Below are 18454 nucleotides of genomic sequence, written 5' to 3' on the forward strand. Positions count from 1 at the left end.
ACAGGGGCTGTGTTGTACAGCAGTGTTTATACCATAAAAGTTTACCTTCTGGCATATTATAAAGGCCTCCTCTACTACAATTTGTATTTTATGATATCCTGATAAAGTGACTGATGATGTAATAATAATATAAATGCATTAGAATCTCAAATGTATAGAGAAAATGTTTTACTTTCTACTACTTACATGTATCTTAAGTTTGAGTTGGTACTTAATATATAATGGCTAGGTACTGTAGCCATCTTCAGATTACTGGATAGCAGATTAGCTATGTACCATCTAATTTCTTCCATGAACAAGTCACAGGTCATCTGTGTTTAATTTAAAAAATGGTATTATAGTAAATTCTCGGTAACCATGACTGGGGTTTAAATCAAGAACCTAACAATGCTACATTGACTCCAACTTCTTATTTAGGTGTCAGACAACCTTAATGGTTACCAGTTCATAGTGTGTTACCTAGCAACCAAACCAATTTGCACAAAAGAAATCAGAATAGGATCATGTTTTAGGATAGTAGTTCTCAATTAGGGAAAGGGAAAACTGCAAACATCTGATTTGGAGTCAACCTGCTTCTTATTAGTATCCTATAGGGTTGCTTGTTTTACTTAATGTCTGGCTTTCATTAAAATTTGAGTTCGAGGGAGGCAGTGGCTCCTGGAATCCATAGTTAAGAGACAGATTGTAACTGCTTTTCCTTTAATTTCACTTACAGAAAACAAGAAAAGTCAGGAGTGAATGTCCTCAGTCTTACAGTGTATGAGATGTATTATGTGCTTAATGTTGCCATTGAGCATTCTGAGGTACATTATGGAACTTCAATTAGATTGGGTGCAAATTGTCATGGTAGTAGCAAGATTATTTTATGCAGAGTGGGGAGGGGAGGATGGATGGCTGGATTAAACCTGGATGCACCAATATGATGAAGATGGAGAGATGAGGAGGAACCAGCCAAAGAGAGAATATAAAGAGACCACTGAGAAAGAAGAAAGAAGTGGTCTACTAAGAGGGTAGAGTGGTCAACACTTCAGTGCTATTGAGATCAAATGAAATGAAGCATGTGAATTGACCTATATATTTAATAACCTGTCGAAGAGCAATTACAGTTTGTGATGGGGATGGATGTCTTACTATAATCAGTAAAGAAGAGAAGGAGTAGAGTTGGTCATTGCCTATTTTCCCAAGGAGTTTTCCTGCAGAACAGAAGCAAAGAAATAGGATGATACTGTCATTGACACAAAGAAATATGATGATACTATCATTGGCAAGGTGATCAAGAGAACCATGGTGCAAAGATAAGAATTAGAGCATCATTCTTACTGATGGCAGCATAGAATTCCATTGTATATAAGTACCACATCTTCCTGATCCATTCATCTACTAAGGGGCATCTGGATTGGTTCCACATCTTTGCTATGATAAATAATGCTGTAGTGAACATCCTTGTGCTAGTGGCTTTAGTATGCCCTCACTTTTGGACATTTGGGTAAATGCCAAGGAATGAGATTGCTTGGTCATAGGGGAGCTCTATGTTTAGTCTTTTGAGGAACCACCATACAGCTTTCCATAGTGGTTGAATGAGTTTACACTCCCAGGAACAATGTAGTAGTGATCCCTCCTGGCCACATCCCCGCCAGCATCTGTTGTTATTAGATTTCTTGATCATGGCCATTTTAACTGGAGTGAGTGGAATCTCAAAGTTGTTTTGACTTGCATTTCTTGTATGGCCAGAGATGTGGTGCATTTCTTTATGTGTCTATAGGGCATTCTTATTTCCTCTTCAGAGAAATCTTTAAGTCTGTAGCCCATCTTTTAATGGAATGGTTGTTTCTTTGAAGATTTGTTTTGAAGAGATTCAATTTTTTTGAGCTGTTGATATATTTTAGATATGAGGCCCTTGTCTGTTGTGTGGCTAGTGAAGATCTTCTCCCAGTCTGTGGGCTTTCTATTTAACTGGCTAGCTATGACCTCTGCCAAGACATCACACCATTTGGAAAGAAATGGAAAGATTTGGAAAAAATCATATTAAGTGAATTAAGAGAGATCCAAAGGAGCATAGGCTCCATGGTTTCCCTCATTTGTAATAATTACCACACATCTTAGACTCTCCTATCAGAGGACCACAATAGCTCAAAACTTATGTATATATGGTCATATAGGATGAGACTAAATGAAATGATCTGTAGGTTATGGAAACAAGAACTTTATCTTTGTGATCAGTGTTCTTAATATACTATGTGAAGTTATTTCTTTTCCCTTTTTTTCCTACTTATGGTTAATCTCATGTGATTACTCTAGCTGACTTTGTTACCTGGTATACTATATATACACTTACCTGTTCATTTGAAATAGGGAAGGGAAGGGGGAAAATGAGATGATTGGGAGGGGGTGAGGGGAGGGAAAGGGGGACAAAACATGAGAAGGTGTATGAAGTTTCTAGAAGTAATGCACCCATTACCCCACAAATGTAACTGTAACCCCTCTATACATTCTCCTGACAATAAAATACAATAAAAAAGAATTAGAGTGGTCTAATGCACAGAATGTTCTCTGGAATAGTTTGTACAGGAAAGGAAAGGGACCTAGGAATGAAACTAAGGGTCTGCTTTCCTGGCACCATGCCTGGATCACCTAAGACAACAGAAGCAAAGCAAAGTGAATGAGAGCATCTTTCCAGTTTCAGTGTTTTCTAAAATTAAGAGTACATGTATCAAAATAATTATAATAGTGAAGATGGACTTAAAACATAAGTAAAGAGAAGTCAAGGAAATGAAGGACCATGAAAACTTGACTTTAGTGAAATTCAGTGATTGCTGAGAAAATAGATCTGGTCAGCAGAGGATGCATTGCATTGAGATCCTAAGAGGATCCGTGATCTGTGGAAATGAGCAAGTGTATGGCAGACCTTGGCTGTGAGTAAGGAGCCTAATGAGTGGGTAGGATGATGTACTACACTGGCCATTAAAATCCCCAGTACTGCATATAAGAAATCAAACTGGAGAGAGGGACAGTACACAATAGCAGAATCAGGGTTTAGTTGATGCCAGCAACAAGGATGGTGGATATTAGGCCTGATCGCCTGAGGTTCAACGCTTAGAGTTTTAGAGCTGGTGAAGAAAGATGTACTGGAAGTGATTATAAGATATAGCTGATTTTCTACCCTGCCGGTGCCAGGCGGCAGCGAACCAGGGTTCGCAGATTGGGATTCTGAAATAGGGGGCAGGGACTAGGAAAAAATAGAAGAGAGACAAACAGATGGGGTTTGGGAGGGCTACAGCCCAAATCAGGAGCCACAGCTTAAGAAGCCTGTAGCCCAAGACTGTAGCCCAGTTTATTTCAAGTTCTGACCTTAAATACACTTCTTTAAACTAGGGAACTGCCAGGGGCTACATTCGTACAAACAGTATCAAGTCTCAAATAGGTTGACTGAGAAGCTATCAGGTCCCAAACAGGTTAAATGAGTAGCTATTGACATAGCCCAAAATCATGATAAGAGCTCACTTCCTTGTGCGGGTCCAAGGTCACTGACCCCACAGTCGGTGCCCAACACTGCCCCACATTTAAACCCTGTAAAAGAAGCAGCAGCAGTCACATGAGAGGGCTTACAATGAGTGTATGTTCTGGGTAAAATTCATCGTTCCTGTCTTATCTGAGGTTACTGTGTACTTAGTTTTACTTCAAGAATAGATTCTTTTTTTTTTGTGTGTATATATATATATATATATATATATCAATTTTTCCCTTAAAGTCCTAGAAAATGCTTTTCTATTTTTCCTGGAACTCACTCCTCAACATCTTCCTTTGACAAAGTCTCGCTATCCATCTGGCTGACTTCTTATGCTATTTTTCAGAGCACCCGGGTCTTTAACCATTTGCATTTACCATTCCTTTACTGTTACCTTTCTTATATTTTATTGTCATTTTTGTGTAACTTCTCTGTCACTGTGGTTTTAGAATCATAGACTAATTTATTTCTCTGGCCTTAGCAGGTTGTAGTGTTGTGTGTTTCAGAGGTTAAGTAAACATTTTAAAATAAATGAATGGATGACAGAAGAGAAGTTTCTAAACATTGCTTAGCACATGACTGGTACTTATGAGGAAGCCTCTGTCCAGTACTACCTACCAGTGTTCTCAGTTAGAGAGATTTCATGGTTCTTTTAGAAGGAATTTGGAAATTCTAATTCACAGTAGTAGTTTTCTCACTTTTGATAAATTACAGATATATGATTAGAAAAATACTTGCACTTAAATAACCCTGGACTTTACAGAAAAATTAAACAAAAACATTTGGGGGAAGTGGTGCTGTAGCTCAAGTGGTAGAGAGATCGCCTAGAGCTCAGGGACAGAGCCCAGGCCTAGAGTTCAAGCACCATGACAGACAAAAAAAAATGGCCAATGCTTGTGAATTGACTTTTCTAATCTTTAATTACAGTTCAAGCATACAAACTATGGCCAGAAACCAACAGAAAGGAAATGATCTGACTTTATACCAGCATCTACTTTCTGTCCCACATAGTTTTGTGATCCCCAGGCAATATCTCAGGAGAACAGGGTCCTGGTGATACTACTTTTCTTAGAGAACTAATCAAGTCTCTTTGGAATAAAATGCCATGCGTACTAGTGAAAATCATTAGGATCCATCTACACGTGGTTCTAGGCAAACAGATGTAAGATAAAGACTTTGAGCAGTGTCAGTGGAAAAAACACACCAAGAGGAATGGTTTGTGTTTGACTTAGAAATGTGATCAGCACATAAATTTGAGAACATTTGACTATTTGCAGATTTCTTTTTTTTTTTTATCTGTTTGTCTTCCTTCCTGGCTGATTTCTGATTATCATGTACAAGCTTCACGGATTCATACCATCTGTTGTATTGGGATGATGGAGGTGGAAAAGCATTGGTAGGTATAGCTACCTGATATTAAGGCAGCTACCTGATGGAAGTGACCAATAATTGGTTACTCTCCTTGAGACTCAGGTGTTGTTTCCAATGGGCACACCTGAAAACTAAGGCTGTTGGTTATTGCTATGTGTTTAGGTTGCTGAGATTCAACTAGCTGGGAAATCCACTCTGATACTTGGACCACAAATTGCGTAGGCTGAAAACTAGACACTAAGAAGCTGGCTTGAGCGCTTTTGGAAGTCAGGATGGAAAGTGCAGGTATAATTTGTAAACAAACAAACAAACATAAAATTGTACTTATTCCCTAGGCAAGGAATACTTTCAATTCACTCCAATCTTTCTGTAGGATTCTACCAATATTCTAGGACACAAATGTTCTTGAAGCTCAACTCCCAGGAATTCTTGTGATTGCCTCGCTCCTGTCTAGCCTGTTCCTGACTGAGAGTTGCCCTCTGTTTGTTGTTGAAAATGACAAGCAAGCCTATAATAGGAGAAGGAAATCTATATGGGCTGAGTGATCAGGAAAAGGGTTTGTGGAGATGTGATCTTAAACAACACATAAGACTTAAGGCAGGCAAGGTAGGGGGTCAATATACATGTAGCTGTTAACAGGTCATGTGACACTAGAGTGTAAATTATATGTAAGAAAACAGAATGGATCCAGGGAAGGAGGAACAAGCTTCACACCAAACTCTATGCTTACTAGATGTCTGAGAGAGTAAAAGGATTATTCTTCTATTAATGACAGTTTACAGTCTGTACTTTGTGTGTGGTATCATCACGACTTCATAATCACGCTGTTGGGAAGTGGAGTGACCGACAAATTTCATGCTATGGGTTAAAGAGTTAACAGTCTGCTGGACACAGGGGCTTTGTTTCTTCCTACTACATTTCTGCCTCAGTCATTCTACTAATCTTAGAGTATCATGCCCTAGGGATTCAGGTCTCTCCTCAGGTCTCTCCTTGGTAAGAGTATGAGTGTGCATCTTGCAAAACCTGTTTGCATGCTGTCAGCCATGCATTGAGAAGGCCAACAGTGCTGCATCAAGGCACATGTAACACCCAAATCCCTTTGATAGAGCTGGAGTTTATAAGAATCTCCTGCACTGTAAATTATTATGCAAGAAGTGAAACTCAGAGCAAAGCTTTCATGTGTTCAGAAGGAAGAGTGAGGACTCTCTTGCTGTTTCAGAACTCTTGACAGAATGGAGTTAACTAAGCATCAGCACAAACCTACCCGAGCCCTATCCGGAGGCATGAAGAGGAAGCTGTCCATTGGCATTGCTTTCATGGGCACATCGAAGACCGTGATTCTGGATGAGCCCACTAGTGGGGTGGACCCTTGCTCCCGTCGCAGCATCTGGGACATTCTGCTCAAGTACCAGGAAGGTAGGAATTGGCACTCATTCCACTTTCCCTACCCATTGTGTTGTGGCATGGGAGAAGCTTGACTCTTGCTGGGTGCTGGTGGCTCATGCTTGTCATTCTTTATTACTTAGGAGTCTGAGATTTGAGGACTTGGGTTTGAAGACAGCCCAGGGAGGAAAGTACATGAGACTGTTACCTACAGTTAACCAGCAAAAAGTCACAGGTGGAGTTGTGGCTCTAGTGGTAGAACTATACAGCAAACAAAAAAATCTATACGAGAGTAATCAGTCTCTGAGTTTAAGCCCAAATATTGGCACACACACCTACAAACTGTTGGGGAGTTATATGTAAAGTATCAAGTCATAGTCTAATGCAGATATCTTACCTTTTTCAAAGCGCAATAGCCAGAAGATAAAGCATATTTGAAGATCATGTATTTACAGTGTTCAGAATGGTCTAGATTGTATTTGACTCATTAACTTGCTGTAAGCAAGAACAATATCAGCAAACGTGATATTAGATGATATCACTTAACATTGTCTTTGTCCTGATTGTATTTCATTATGGAAACACAGACTATAAGAAGAGGCATTTGGCGATCATCTAAAACAAACTCTCCTGGGTTAGTCAGCTTTATTTTGCTTTGATTAATCCTTGAGAAAAAGTTGATGAGGAGGCAGAAATGACAATGTGTGAAGTTTCCACGCAAGATCCTTAATCCCATTGAAAGGAACTGATTATGTTTTGAGAGAAATCTAATTTAAAGTAGATTAATACTTTCATGTATCCTGTGTAGGGGCCTTAGAGAGAGGATTGGTGAGAGACAGGAAGGCAGGTAGATAGTACACCCATAAACTGAGTGAATTAATGGTTGCAATTCGAATCCTCTTGCTTGTTTTAAGTCATTGATGGACCCATAAAGGTTTAGGTGACAGAATGCTTGAGTAATCAGCGTAAAGGTTAGTTCTGGCAGAAAATAGTGCAAATCTGACAAAAGGATAGCTTTCTTCAAATTCTGTGTAATAAATTAGGTGTTTCTTCACTACCCCTGGTTGTTTAGCAATAATTTACCTTTTTTTGGTCTTTGGAGGGCTCCCTACCTTGATTGAAATTCAAAATCAATAAGGTGCAAGTGGATTAGATAGGAGGTACTGAAAGAAAAATGTGTCTTCAAAAATCAAAATATATATCTATTTCTGCAAACAGTTCCAGGCTCTAAGCAACTGAGCAACTGATAGCACTTTTTTTTTTATTTTGGTCAGTCATGGGGCTTGAAATCTGGGCCTGAGCTCTTCCGCTCAAGGCTAGTGCTTTATCACTAGAGTCACAGAGCCACTTCCAGGTTTCTGGTGGTTAATTGGAGATAAGAGTCTTATAAACTTTTGTGTCTGGGCTGGCTTTGAACTGTGATCCTTAGATATCAGCTTTCTGAGTAGCTTTGAGTACAGATGTAAGCCACCAGCACCCATCTCTGCTAGAACTTTTTGAGGAAGCTCTAAGACAAAAACAAACAAAAAACAAAAAACAAATCTCATAGGTCAGCCACCAAGTTGCAAGAATTTCTTCGACTACCCTACCAATGCTTTATCCACCAGGAATGTTATATAGGTTTTTTACTTAATGATGAACAGCAAGAGGTAGTTACTTCTGTTTGTTTCCATTTAAGTCTCATTAAATAGCCTAGAATAAGATTCTAATTTATTTTTTTAATCCATCTAAGCTGGGCGTGGTGGCTCAAGCCTGTAATTCTAGCTATTCAGGAGGCTGAGATCTGAGGATTGTGGGTTCAAAGCCAGCCCACTATAGTCCGCAAGACTCCTATCTCCAGTCAACAACTAGAAAAGTGGAAGTGGTGCTGTGGCCCAGGGGTAGGATGGTATCCTTGAACTGAAGAGCTCAGGAACAGGGCCCAGGCCCAGAGTTCAAGCCTCAAGACAGACCAAAAAAATAAAAAAAAAATCCATCTAATGCTGGGCAACAGTAACTCATGCCTATAATTCTAGCTATTCTGTAAGCTGAGATCTGAGGATTATGGTTTGAAGCCAGCAAATGCAGAAAAGTATGTGAGACTTTAGTCTCCAGTTAATTACATAAGGTGGAGCTGTGGCCCAAGAGATGGAGTGTTAGCCTGGAGTACAAAAGCTCAGGTACAGTGCCTAGGCCCAGAGTTCAAGCCCCAGAATTGAGGGGGGGAGGGGGAAGGGAGAAGAAATCCATCTCGAAAGACATGAATGGTAGACCCCAGATCAAAAGGGAGAAGGGGTACACAAGATGTGGTCTTGAATTCACTATATGTCATTATGTAGCCCAACCTGTCCTTGGACTCAAGATCCTAGTCTCAGCATCCTGGGTGCTGAAATCATTGGCATACACCACCATGCCCACATGAGCTCTTGGTCAGCTCATACTTCCCTGTCACCCATGGAGGTCAACAAAGAAACCAAAAGACATGAGTACAAATTGGCACATCATAGCTAAGTTCCTGTACCAAATTGTGGACTTGCTCTGTATTTCCTGGGTGACCCTAAAGAAATAGTCAGATTCTTTGAGTCTTCTGAGCTTCTTTTGCCTCTCTTCCCTTCTTCTCCCCTTCCCTCTCTCTTGTTTTTGCTTCTTTCTCTTCTCTCTTTCTTTATGTTTTCTCTTCCTTTCTTTTTTCCTTCCTTCCTTTCCTTTCCTTCCCCTCCTCTTCCTTCCTTCCTTCCTTCCTTCCTTCCTTCCTTCCTTCCCTCCCTCCCTCCCTCCCTCCCTCCCTCCCTCCCTTCTTTCTTTCTTTCTTTCTTTCTTTCTTTCTTTCTTTCTTTCTTTCTTTCTCTCCTTTCCTTCTCTCCTTCTTTCTTTCTTTCCTTCTTTCTTTGTTTCTGTTTGTTTCTGTTTTGGAGATGACTGGATTTCTATCTCAGGGGATTTTTCAGGAAGTATATATGCTATAAGGGTCTCCAGTAAGTTGCTGCATGATCAATAATAAGGTATGCCATCATTAAAATAGATATGAAAAGATGAATACAAAAGATAAAATTTTTGGAGGAACCATGGTATAATATGCCAGCTAGATCAGAGAAACAACAGAAATGTCTTGGGGGGAAATGGCTATTATATGATTGTCCTTCAAAGTTTAGGATGAGTCTCAGGTTTCTTTAACCTTTACTGTGAAAATATGGATCAATCATCTCTGACCTAAATCTGAATCCTTTGGAGGATTTTTTTTGTCAGTCCTAAGCACTGGACTTTCTCAAGGCTAGCACACTACCACTTGAGCCTCAGCACCACTTGTGGCTTTTTTCTATGTATGTGGTACCGAAGAATCGAACCCGGGTCTTAGTGCATTCTAGGCAAGCACTGTACAACTAGGCCAAACACCCAGCCATCTTTGGAGGTTTTTAAAAATTCATTTAGCTGTTTCTCTAACTTCATTAAAGTATGGCTGATAAATTAAAGTTGTATAGAGATTTAAGTGGGTTTTCATTTTTTTAAATTGTAATTAGTAAAAGGGCTACATGATATTTGCCAGATAGAAGGTGCATTAATTCACATACATAGATACCATTTCACATGTCTTGGTCCCCATTTCCCTCCCCCCCACACCCCCCACCCGTCTTGGTTTTCCCCCCTTCCCTATCAAATTTCAAATATCCAAATACAAATAAGTTCAATATATCAGATAACAAAATGAGATACTATACCAATATGAGATAACCAAGGGACAGCAAAGGAGATGAGAGACAACATAGTACATTAAGGACAACAATCATTCATTATATGGCTTTTGTTTCACTATCCTGGAGGTCCTTTCAATTAGCTTCACATTATATGTCCTTATGTATCAAGATTTTGCTCTATTGCAAATCTCTGCTAGGAGAGCCCAAGTTTCTACTGATTATGACGAATGAGGGAAACCATTGAGCCTAAGTTCCTTTGAGTCTGGCTTACTTCACTTAATATGATTTTTTCTAAGTCTTTCCATTTCCTAACAAATGGGGTGATGTCATTCTTTCTGACAGCAGCATAGAATTCCATTGTGTACAAATACCACAACTTGTTGATCCACTCATCAACTGAGGGACATCTAGGTTGGTTCCATATCTTTGCTATGGTGAATAGTGCTGCAATGAACATTGTTGTGCTAGTGGGTTTAGTATGTCCTTGTTTCTGGGTGGTTGGGTAAATGCCAAGTAGTGGAATTGCTGGGTCATAGGGGAGTTCTATGTTTAGCCTTTTGAGGCACTGCCACACTGCTTTCCATAGTGATTGAACGAGTTTGCACTCCCACCAACAGTGTAGTAGTGATCCCTCCTGGCCACATCCCCTCCAGCATCTGTTGTCATTCGTTTTCCTGATCTTGGCCATTCTAGCTGGAGTGAGGTGGAATCTTAGAGTTGTTTTGATTTGCATTTCTTTTATGACCAGAGATGTTGAGCATTTCTTCATGTGTCTATAGGCCATTTTTTTTTCTTCTTCAGAGAAGACTCTCTTTAAGTCTTTGGCCCATTTTTTAATGGGATGGTTGTTACTTTGGAGGTTAGTTTTGGAGTGATTCAATTTTTTGAGTTGTTGATATATTTTAGATATGAGGCCTTTGTCCGTTGTTTGGTTGGTGAAGATCTTCTCCCACTCTGTAGGCTTCCTGATTAGTTTACTAGCTATGTCCTTTGCCATACAAAAGCTCTGCAGTTTAATGCAGTCCCACTTATCTAGCCTTTCTCTGATTTGTTGTGATTCTTGGTCTTTATTAAGAAAGTTTCGACCTGTGCCAAGGAGGCCTAGCGTATCTCCAATTCCTTCCTGTAGAGTTTTCAGTGTGTCAGCTTTTACCTCCAGGTCTTTGATCCATTTGGAGTTAATTCTACTGCAAAGAAGGATCCAGCTTTAGTTTTCTGCAGGTGCTTAACCAGTTCTGCCAGCACCACTTGTTGAAGAGGCTATCTTTCTTCCATTCTATTTTTTTGGCTCCCTTGTCAAAGATTAGGTGGCCATAGGTCTGTGGTTTAATATCTGGGTCCTCAGTTCTATTCCATTGGTCTTCAGGCCTGTTCCTGTGCCAGTACCAAGCTGTTTTGAGAATTATAGCTCTGTAATAGAGTCTAAAGTTTGGAATTGAAATTCCTCCCGCGCTGTTCTTTCTGCTAAGAAGTGTTTTTGCAATACAGGGTCTTTTATTATTCCGTATGAAATTTTGGATTGCCTCTTCTATTTCTTTAAAGAATGCCATTGGGATGTTGATGGGTATTGCACTGAATTTGTAGATAGCTCTTGGCAAGATTGTCATTTTCACAATGTTGATTCTTCCAATCCAGGAGCATGGGAGGTTTTTCCATTTCCTTAGTTCTGCTTTAATTTCCTTTTTTAGGGTTTTAAAGTTTTCATCAAAAAGGTCCTTTACATTCTTAGTTAAGCTAATTCCTAGGAACTTTATTTTCTTTGAGGCTATTGTGAAAGTAGTTTCTTTCCTGATTATTGCCTCATTCCTTTCACTGTTGGCATAAAGGAAGGCAGTTGATTTTTGAGGGTTGATTTTATAGCCTTCTACTCTTCCAAAGCTTTGAATCAGCTCAAGGAGCTTGGGAGTAGAGTCTATAGGATTCTTTAAATACAGAATCATGTCATCTGAAAAGAGGGATAGTTTTATTTCCTCTTTCCCTACTTGGATCCCCTTTATGCTTGCTTCTTGCCTTATTGCACTGGCTAGGAATTCTAGTACTATGTTAAAGAGTAGTGGAGAGAGTGGGCATCCTTGTCTCGTTCCTGATTTTAGAGGGAATGGCTTTAGATTTTCACCATTAAGTGTAATACTAGCAGTAGGTTTCTCATACACAGCCTTTATTACATAGAGGAATGTTCCATGGATTCCTAGTTTCTCCAGAGCTTTTAACATAAAGGGGTGTTGGATCTTGTCAAATGCCTTTTCCGCATCTATTGAGACAATCATGTGATTTTTGTCCTTGCTCCTGTTGATGTGTTGAATTATATTAATTGATTTGCGTATGTGAACCAGCTTTGCCTCCCTGTGATGAATCCAGTTTGATCATAGTGTATAATTTTTTTGATGAGTTGTTGTAGACGGTTGGCCAGTATTTTGTTGAGAAGTTTTGCATCGATGTTCATCAAAGATATAGGTCTGTAGTTCTCTTTCTTTGATGAATCTCTGTCTGGTTTGGGGATGAGGGTTATACTGGCTTCATAGAATGAGTTTGGTAAGGAACCTTCATTTTCAATTTCGTTGAAGAGCTTGAGGAGTATTGGTGTGAGCTCTGCTTTGAAGACCTTATAGAATTCAGCTGTGAATCCATCTGGCCCTGGGCTTTTCTTAAGTGGAAGTTCTCTAATTGCCATTTCTATTTCAGAGCTTGAAATAGGCCTGTTGAGTTGGCTTAGTTCTTCTTGGTTCAGTGTGGGTATGTTAATATTGGCTAGGAATTCATCCATTTCATCTAGATTCTCAAATTTGTTGGCATAAAGGTTTGAGAAGTATTCCCTCATGATATTCTGGATCTTGGTAATTTCTGTCGTGATATTACCATTTTCATCTGCGATTTTGTTTATTTCGATATGCTCTCTTCTTTTTTTGGTAAGATTTGCTAAGGGCTTGTCAATTTTGTTAATTCTTTCAAAGAACCAACTCCTTGTTTTGTTGATTCTTTCTATAGTTTTTTTGGATTCCAAATCATTTAATTCTGCTTTGATTTTAATTATTTGCTTTCTTCTACTGGGATTAGGGTTGGTTTGTTGCTCTTTTTCCAGGAGCTTAAGGTGAGAGATTAACTTGTTGGTTTGCAATTTTTCCAACTTGTTGTTGTAGGCACTCAGCGCTATAAATTTTCCTCTGAGTACTGCCTTGCTGTGTCCCAAAGGAGTTGGTAGTTTGTGTGCTCCTTACTGTTAAATTTCATAAACTGTTGGATTTCTGTTCTGATCTCTTCGATGACCCATTGGTGATTCAACAATGTGTTGTTCAGTCTCCATGAGTTACAGGGTTTTCGTTGGTGGAGATGTGTGTTCAGTTCCAGTTTGATGCCTTTGTGGTCTGAGAGTGTGCATGGAATAATTTCTGTGTTTCTGAATCTGTACAGGTTTGTTTTATGGCCTAAGATGTGATCTATTTTGGAAAATGTTCCATGTGCTGCTGAGAAAAACGTATATTGTGTTGTTGCTGGGTGGAATATTCTGCAGATGTCTGTTAGATCTAGTTGGTCTATATAGTTGTTCAGTTCTAAGGTTTCTCCGTTGAGTTTTTGCCTTGTTGATCTGTCCATAGGTGAAAGTGGTGTGTTAAAGTCACCGACAATCACTGTATTTCGATCTATGTATGGTTTCAGTGTAAGTAAAGTTTGTTTGATGAAGTTTGGAGCTCCGGGATTGGGTGTGTAAATATTTAGGATCGTTATGTCTTCCTGGAGGAAAGATCCCTTTAGTAGTATGTGTTCTGCGTCTGGGTTCCGCCGCTTGCTTTTCTGGTTCCGCGTCTGGGTTCCGCTGCTTCCGCCGTTCGCTGGCCCAGTTCTGTGCTGGTTTCTGCAGCCGTTGGGCTCCCAGCCTGGTGCCCTCCGCTGCCGCCACTTTTCGTGGGTTAGAGCCGGTGCCCGCCCCCGCTTTCCCTGCGTGGAGCCGGTGCCCGCTCAAGCCACTGTTAGAGGCTTGGTCAGGCGCGGCTTTCCTTGGCTTTGGGCGAGAGGTGGGGGAGGGGTCCTCTCGTTCCGAATTCTTTGAGAAAGTTGGATGTGAGCTTTATCTGGATTTCTTTTCCGGTTTGAGTCCTTCTCCGTTGCTTTTTGAATTTGTTGTTGTGGATTTCTTTAGATAGTTGGCTCGTGGGACTCCCTGGTTCTCTCTTTTTGTCAGAGAAATCTAGGTAGCGTCCCTATTGTCTCGGCGCCATCTTCCTTCCCCCGTGGGTTTTCATTTTTATACTGCTTCAATTCCCGGGAACATATCATCTGGACTACATGATAGTAGTAGCAAAAGAACCTAATCTACATCTTATCCCAGGTTAGTAACTGAGCACATTTTCTTAGCATCTAAGAAGTTGTTCGTGGCCTTTGGGACATATCTATAGCAAGAACAGTTCTGGTATATCCTCCTCTCTGCTGCTATTGGCTCTGTATTTTATGGTTTATCTCTAGATAGGGTTTTAAGAATGAAATTAAAACTCCTTGTCTTTTAGTGCTTCTTTATTGAAAAATACTAATTTGAGTGGTTACAAACATGCTCTCAAACTTTTGTCTTCCAAAATTTGCTCCTGCAATTATAATCAATGAATACATTTATTATTTTGAATGGAGGGCTCCATGTAAACCATAGAAACTGAAAGTCATATCATCCTTTTATGTGATGGAAATGAACTTTTACTCACATATCTTTAGCTTCTCTGGCCTCTTGTTCTAAGGCAAATCCAAGGGTTCTTTTCCCCAAGGAAAGGTAATAAAAGTAATTAAGTTGCTAGAATTCATAGAGGACACTTAGGAGGTGAACATTTGTTTCTGTAGAGTAGACTTATTTCCTGGATTCAGGAATTCTTCTTTTGGGGAGGTCTGTAGCTTCAATTGTCCCATCCCTAGCTTTCCATCTATATGCAAGAACCCACAGTCTATGGTTAGAAGCTGCTCTGAGCTTTTCTAAGGTAAGAATGCACGTCTCTATCTTACTATATCTGATGCATGAAAACACAATTCCATCATACATAATCTCAAAGGATCTACATAAAACACCATGGATGATTCAGACACAGATGACTTAAAAATACAGTCATTTCTGTAGAAGATAGTCTTTTTCTTAAGTAAATACACAGGCATTGCCATCTGATAAGAGATGAGAATGATGCCTCACCTATATTATTTATGGCATATATTCAATATAACATATAATGTGTAATAAATATATTATCATTCTATGTTATATTTAGATTGCTTCACATCTATGCAGTGATCTAAATTGTTGAGATCACAGTTGCTGCATCCAGAGATTTTGTGTGTTGCATTTTAGTCTAATAGCCATATCCTTAGGTCATGACAATTATTCCCTCATGGGAGAAGGGATAGAAGATTTGCAAACACACTATACTCCTGACTTTTAGGGAAACTCTAGAAGAAGAAGAAAGGAGACTCATTTTCAAAATGGCTTTGGTTGAGTCTTCCCACAGTACCTCTGTGGGTACTTTCTTTCAACTATAACTCAGATCTTCCATGAAGGAAGGGAATGAGTGGAATGGGTGGTTTGCCTGAGAGCCTTTGCCATGCTGGTTTTGATGTGCTCTCTGCTTGAACGTAGATCGTACGATCATCTTCACGACCCACCACCTGGATGAAGCTGAGATGCTCAGTGACCGTGTAGCTATCCTCCAGCAAGGGAGACTCAGGTGCTGTGGGCCTCCTCTCTGCCTGAAGGAGGCTTACAGCCAGGGCCTCAGCCTGACGCTCACAAAACAAGTAAGAAATGCTACTCTTCATTCTTTGGGGAAAGTCTCTGTTCTATCAGTCACACAGCAAACAAGTTGTGATAATTGCCTAAAACTAAATGCTCAATGGGGGCTTTTGGTGAACAATGGCGCAGGTGGTAAAATGAGTCCCCTCTCTCAGGACTGAGTGGTAAGGAGCTAGCTTCTGTGAATGACAGTCCTTTAAAAATATTAGAAGGAAGTAGAGGAAGGGTTACAAATACTTGATATGTCCCAGGAACAGTAGGGAAGAAAATCATCATGATGGTTCATCTATTTTAGAAACATACATACATACATACATTTATTTATTTATTTATTTATTTATTTATTTATTTATTTATTTGCCAGTCCTGAGCCTTGAACTTAGGGCCTAGGCACTGTCTTTGGGCTTCCTTAAGGCTAGAGCTCTACCAAATGAGCCACAACACCATTTCTGGCTTTTTTCTATGTATGTGGTACCGAGGAATCAAATCCCGGTCTTCGTGCATGTTAGGCAAGAACTAGGCTAAACTCCTGGACCCAGAATCTTTTATTTTTGATAATGATATTCTATTTAAGAAGAGAGAACCTTGCCATAAAGCAGAAGCAGAGCAGCGAGGCCTTAGTAAGAAACAATCTAAAACACCAAATCTCTGTCACACTTATCTGCATTATTTCTTGATGTTCGTGGAGATAAGCAGAGGTGGCTTTGATGTAGGATTCGGAAACTATGAGAGGAGTCACTTTCCATCTGCTGAAGATTATGTCTGCCTTTTAGTGAGCCTCAGAAAAAGTCTGACCTTAAGCTGAGTGCTCATAGCTTATGGCAGAAATCTTTGCTATTTGGGAGGCTGAGATACTTTAAGGCTGCCGTTCAAAGCTTTTCCTGGCTTTCCCTTGAGCTATGGTTTCTGTTTACCTTCTCTTTAGTGGTGAATATCCTATCATCCTGAAAGGATTTCTTACTTCTTTGGCTGTGAATCCTTTTCTTGTTTTTAAAAAAATTCTGTTTTCTGAACTCAAAATGCTAGGAGATTGTCTCTTTGTGATTCCCCGGGAGGGTATGGGATATGGAGGGAGTCTCAGGAGCACACACCACTGGAGGCTGGATACAGTGTAACCATGATGGGAATGGGATCCTGGGATTACCAAGATTTGCATTTGTATTTTATTTGTATTTGTATATTTGTAGTTTTTTTTAAAGAAATAAGTAAGAGAAATCATATCAGGTATCATCAAAGTGCTTATTATTTCCATGAAGTATTATGTCCAAGGTTTGATGAGAAATTTTGACATAGTCTGCCTAGGAGCCTACACAAAATCAACTAGCTGACAAGTTTGAATTGACCTTGCATATTGGTTTCTCACCTTGGGTTTCCTTTTCACTAGCCCTCTGTTCTAGAGGCTCACGATGCCAAGGATATAGCTCGCGTCACATCCCTGATACAGGTCTATGTTCCACAAGCATTTCTCAAAGACAGCAGTGGTGGTGAGCTGACCTACATCATTCCTGAGGCTGCAGACAAGACCTGCTTCAAGGGACTCTTCCAGGCTCTGGATCAGAACTTACAGCACTTACGCCTGACTGGGTATGGGATCACAGACACCACCTTAGAAGAGGTACTAAGAGATACAAAAGCATGTTTTCAGGATTGATGTTTTTATTGACTTGTCTTCATTCAAATAGGAGCTATGGTTAAAGGGAGGGTATGGCAAACATTGCATTTTTATTGATCTCTGGGTTCTCAGTACCAGGCTCAGTGGAAGTAAAAACAAAATTAAAACAAAAACAAACAAAAATCAAAACAAAACTGAATCCAACACACCTGAAAGGGGATTATTGTTTTAGGTAATATCATTCATAATTTTATGAGAACTTTGGTATGATTAACCTAACTTTCTCAGATCCAAACAATTTTCAGTAGAGGTTGGTAGGTCTGTGGTGATTCTTCCTTGATTGCTGCCTACCATGGACTTCTGTCCAGGGTGCTGACCCCCTCTAGATTAGCAGACAGATGCAGGGGCATGTGGCCTGAAGATTAGTTGTGATTTAGAATGAATGTGGGCATGAGTATTCATTCACAGCCCTTCCTATGATTGGTGGGTACACGTCAGCCAGCTTCACTTATCCTTAGTATCAGTCAGGGTTTTGACTTAACACACTATCATTCACAGCCCAAACACAGGAAAATAGGATATCACATTCACATAATTTTTTTAATGGGGTTCAGTAGTGGAGTTTGTACTCTGCTTTTGTTCTAACACTTCATCCACACCTCTAGCCCTGCCTTGTTGTTTGAAGACAGAAGCTAATAGACTTTTCTGCCTGGGCTGGCTTGAAAGCCTTAATCATCTGTATCTAAATCTTCTGCACAAGTAGGATTATAAGTATGAGCTCTGTTTCCAGACTCTCATAACTTTCATCACAGTGTATTGCTATAATAGCAATGCTCCATCATGATGCATTTTTATTAGCTACTTTTTGTTCATCTATTATTGTGTCTAATTTATGAATAAGTTACTTTATTGCAGGCATGGAGATATAGAGAAAATGGATGCAACTGAATTTTGGTGTTCCACATCTGTTGTTTCAACCAATTATGGATGGAAAGTACTCAGGAAAAGCTTGTACTATATGGTGCATGTACAGATGTTTCTGAGGGACAGTATCCCTTGATGACGCTTGCACTGATCATAAGGATAGAAGGAAGAGAGAGATGGAGGGTAGAGGTACCAGGATGCCTGGCATTCCAGCAGAGTGGCAAGAGTCTGAC

The 18454-nt window shown here is 39.9% G+C and overlaps 1 protein-coding gene across 1 annotated transcript in view; it reads left to right on the forward strand.

Moving 5' to 3' along the window:
- Positions 1–18454, forward strand: part of Abca13 (ATP binding cassette subfamily A member 13) — a 355049-nt gene that overhangs the window by 159489 nt on the left and 177106 nt on the right. Inside the window, exons 39-41 of the mRNA XM_090332320.1 lie at positions 6096–6292; positions 15533–15690; positions 17070–17300. Of these exons, the coding sequence (XP_090188446.1) occupies positions 6096–6292; positions 15533–15690; positions 17070–17300 (586 nt within the window). The remainder of the gene's footprint in view (positions 1–6095; positions 6293–15532; positions 15691–17069; positions 17301–18454) is intronic.

The sequence above is a fragment of the Megascapheus bottae genome, chromosome 5, assembly GCF_031878675.1.
Source record: "Megascapheus bottae isolate mThoBot1 chromosome 5, mThoBot2.hap1, whole genome shotgun sequence".
Taxonomy (NCBI): domain Eukaryota; kingdom Metazoa; phylum Chordata; class Mammalia; order Rodentia; family Geomyidae; genus Megascapheus; species Megascapheus bottae.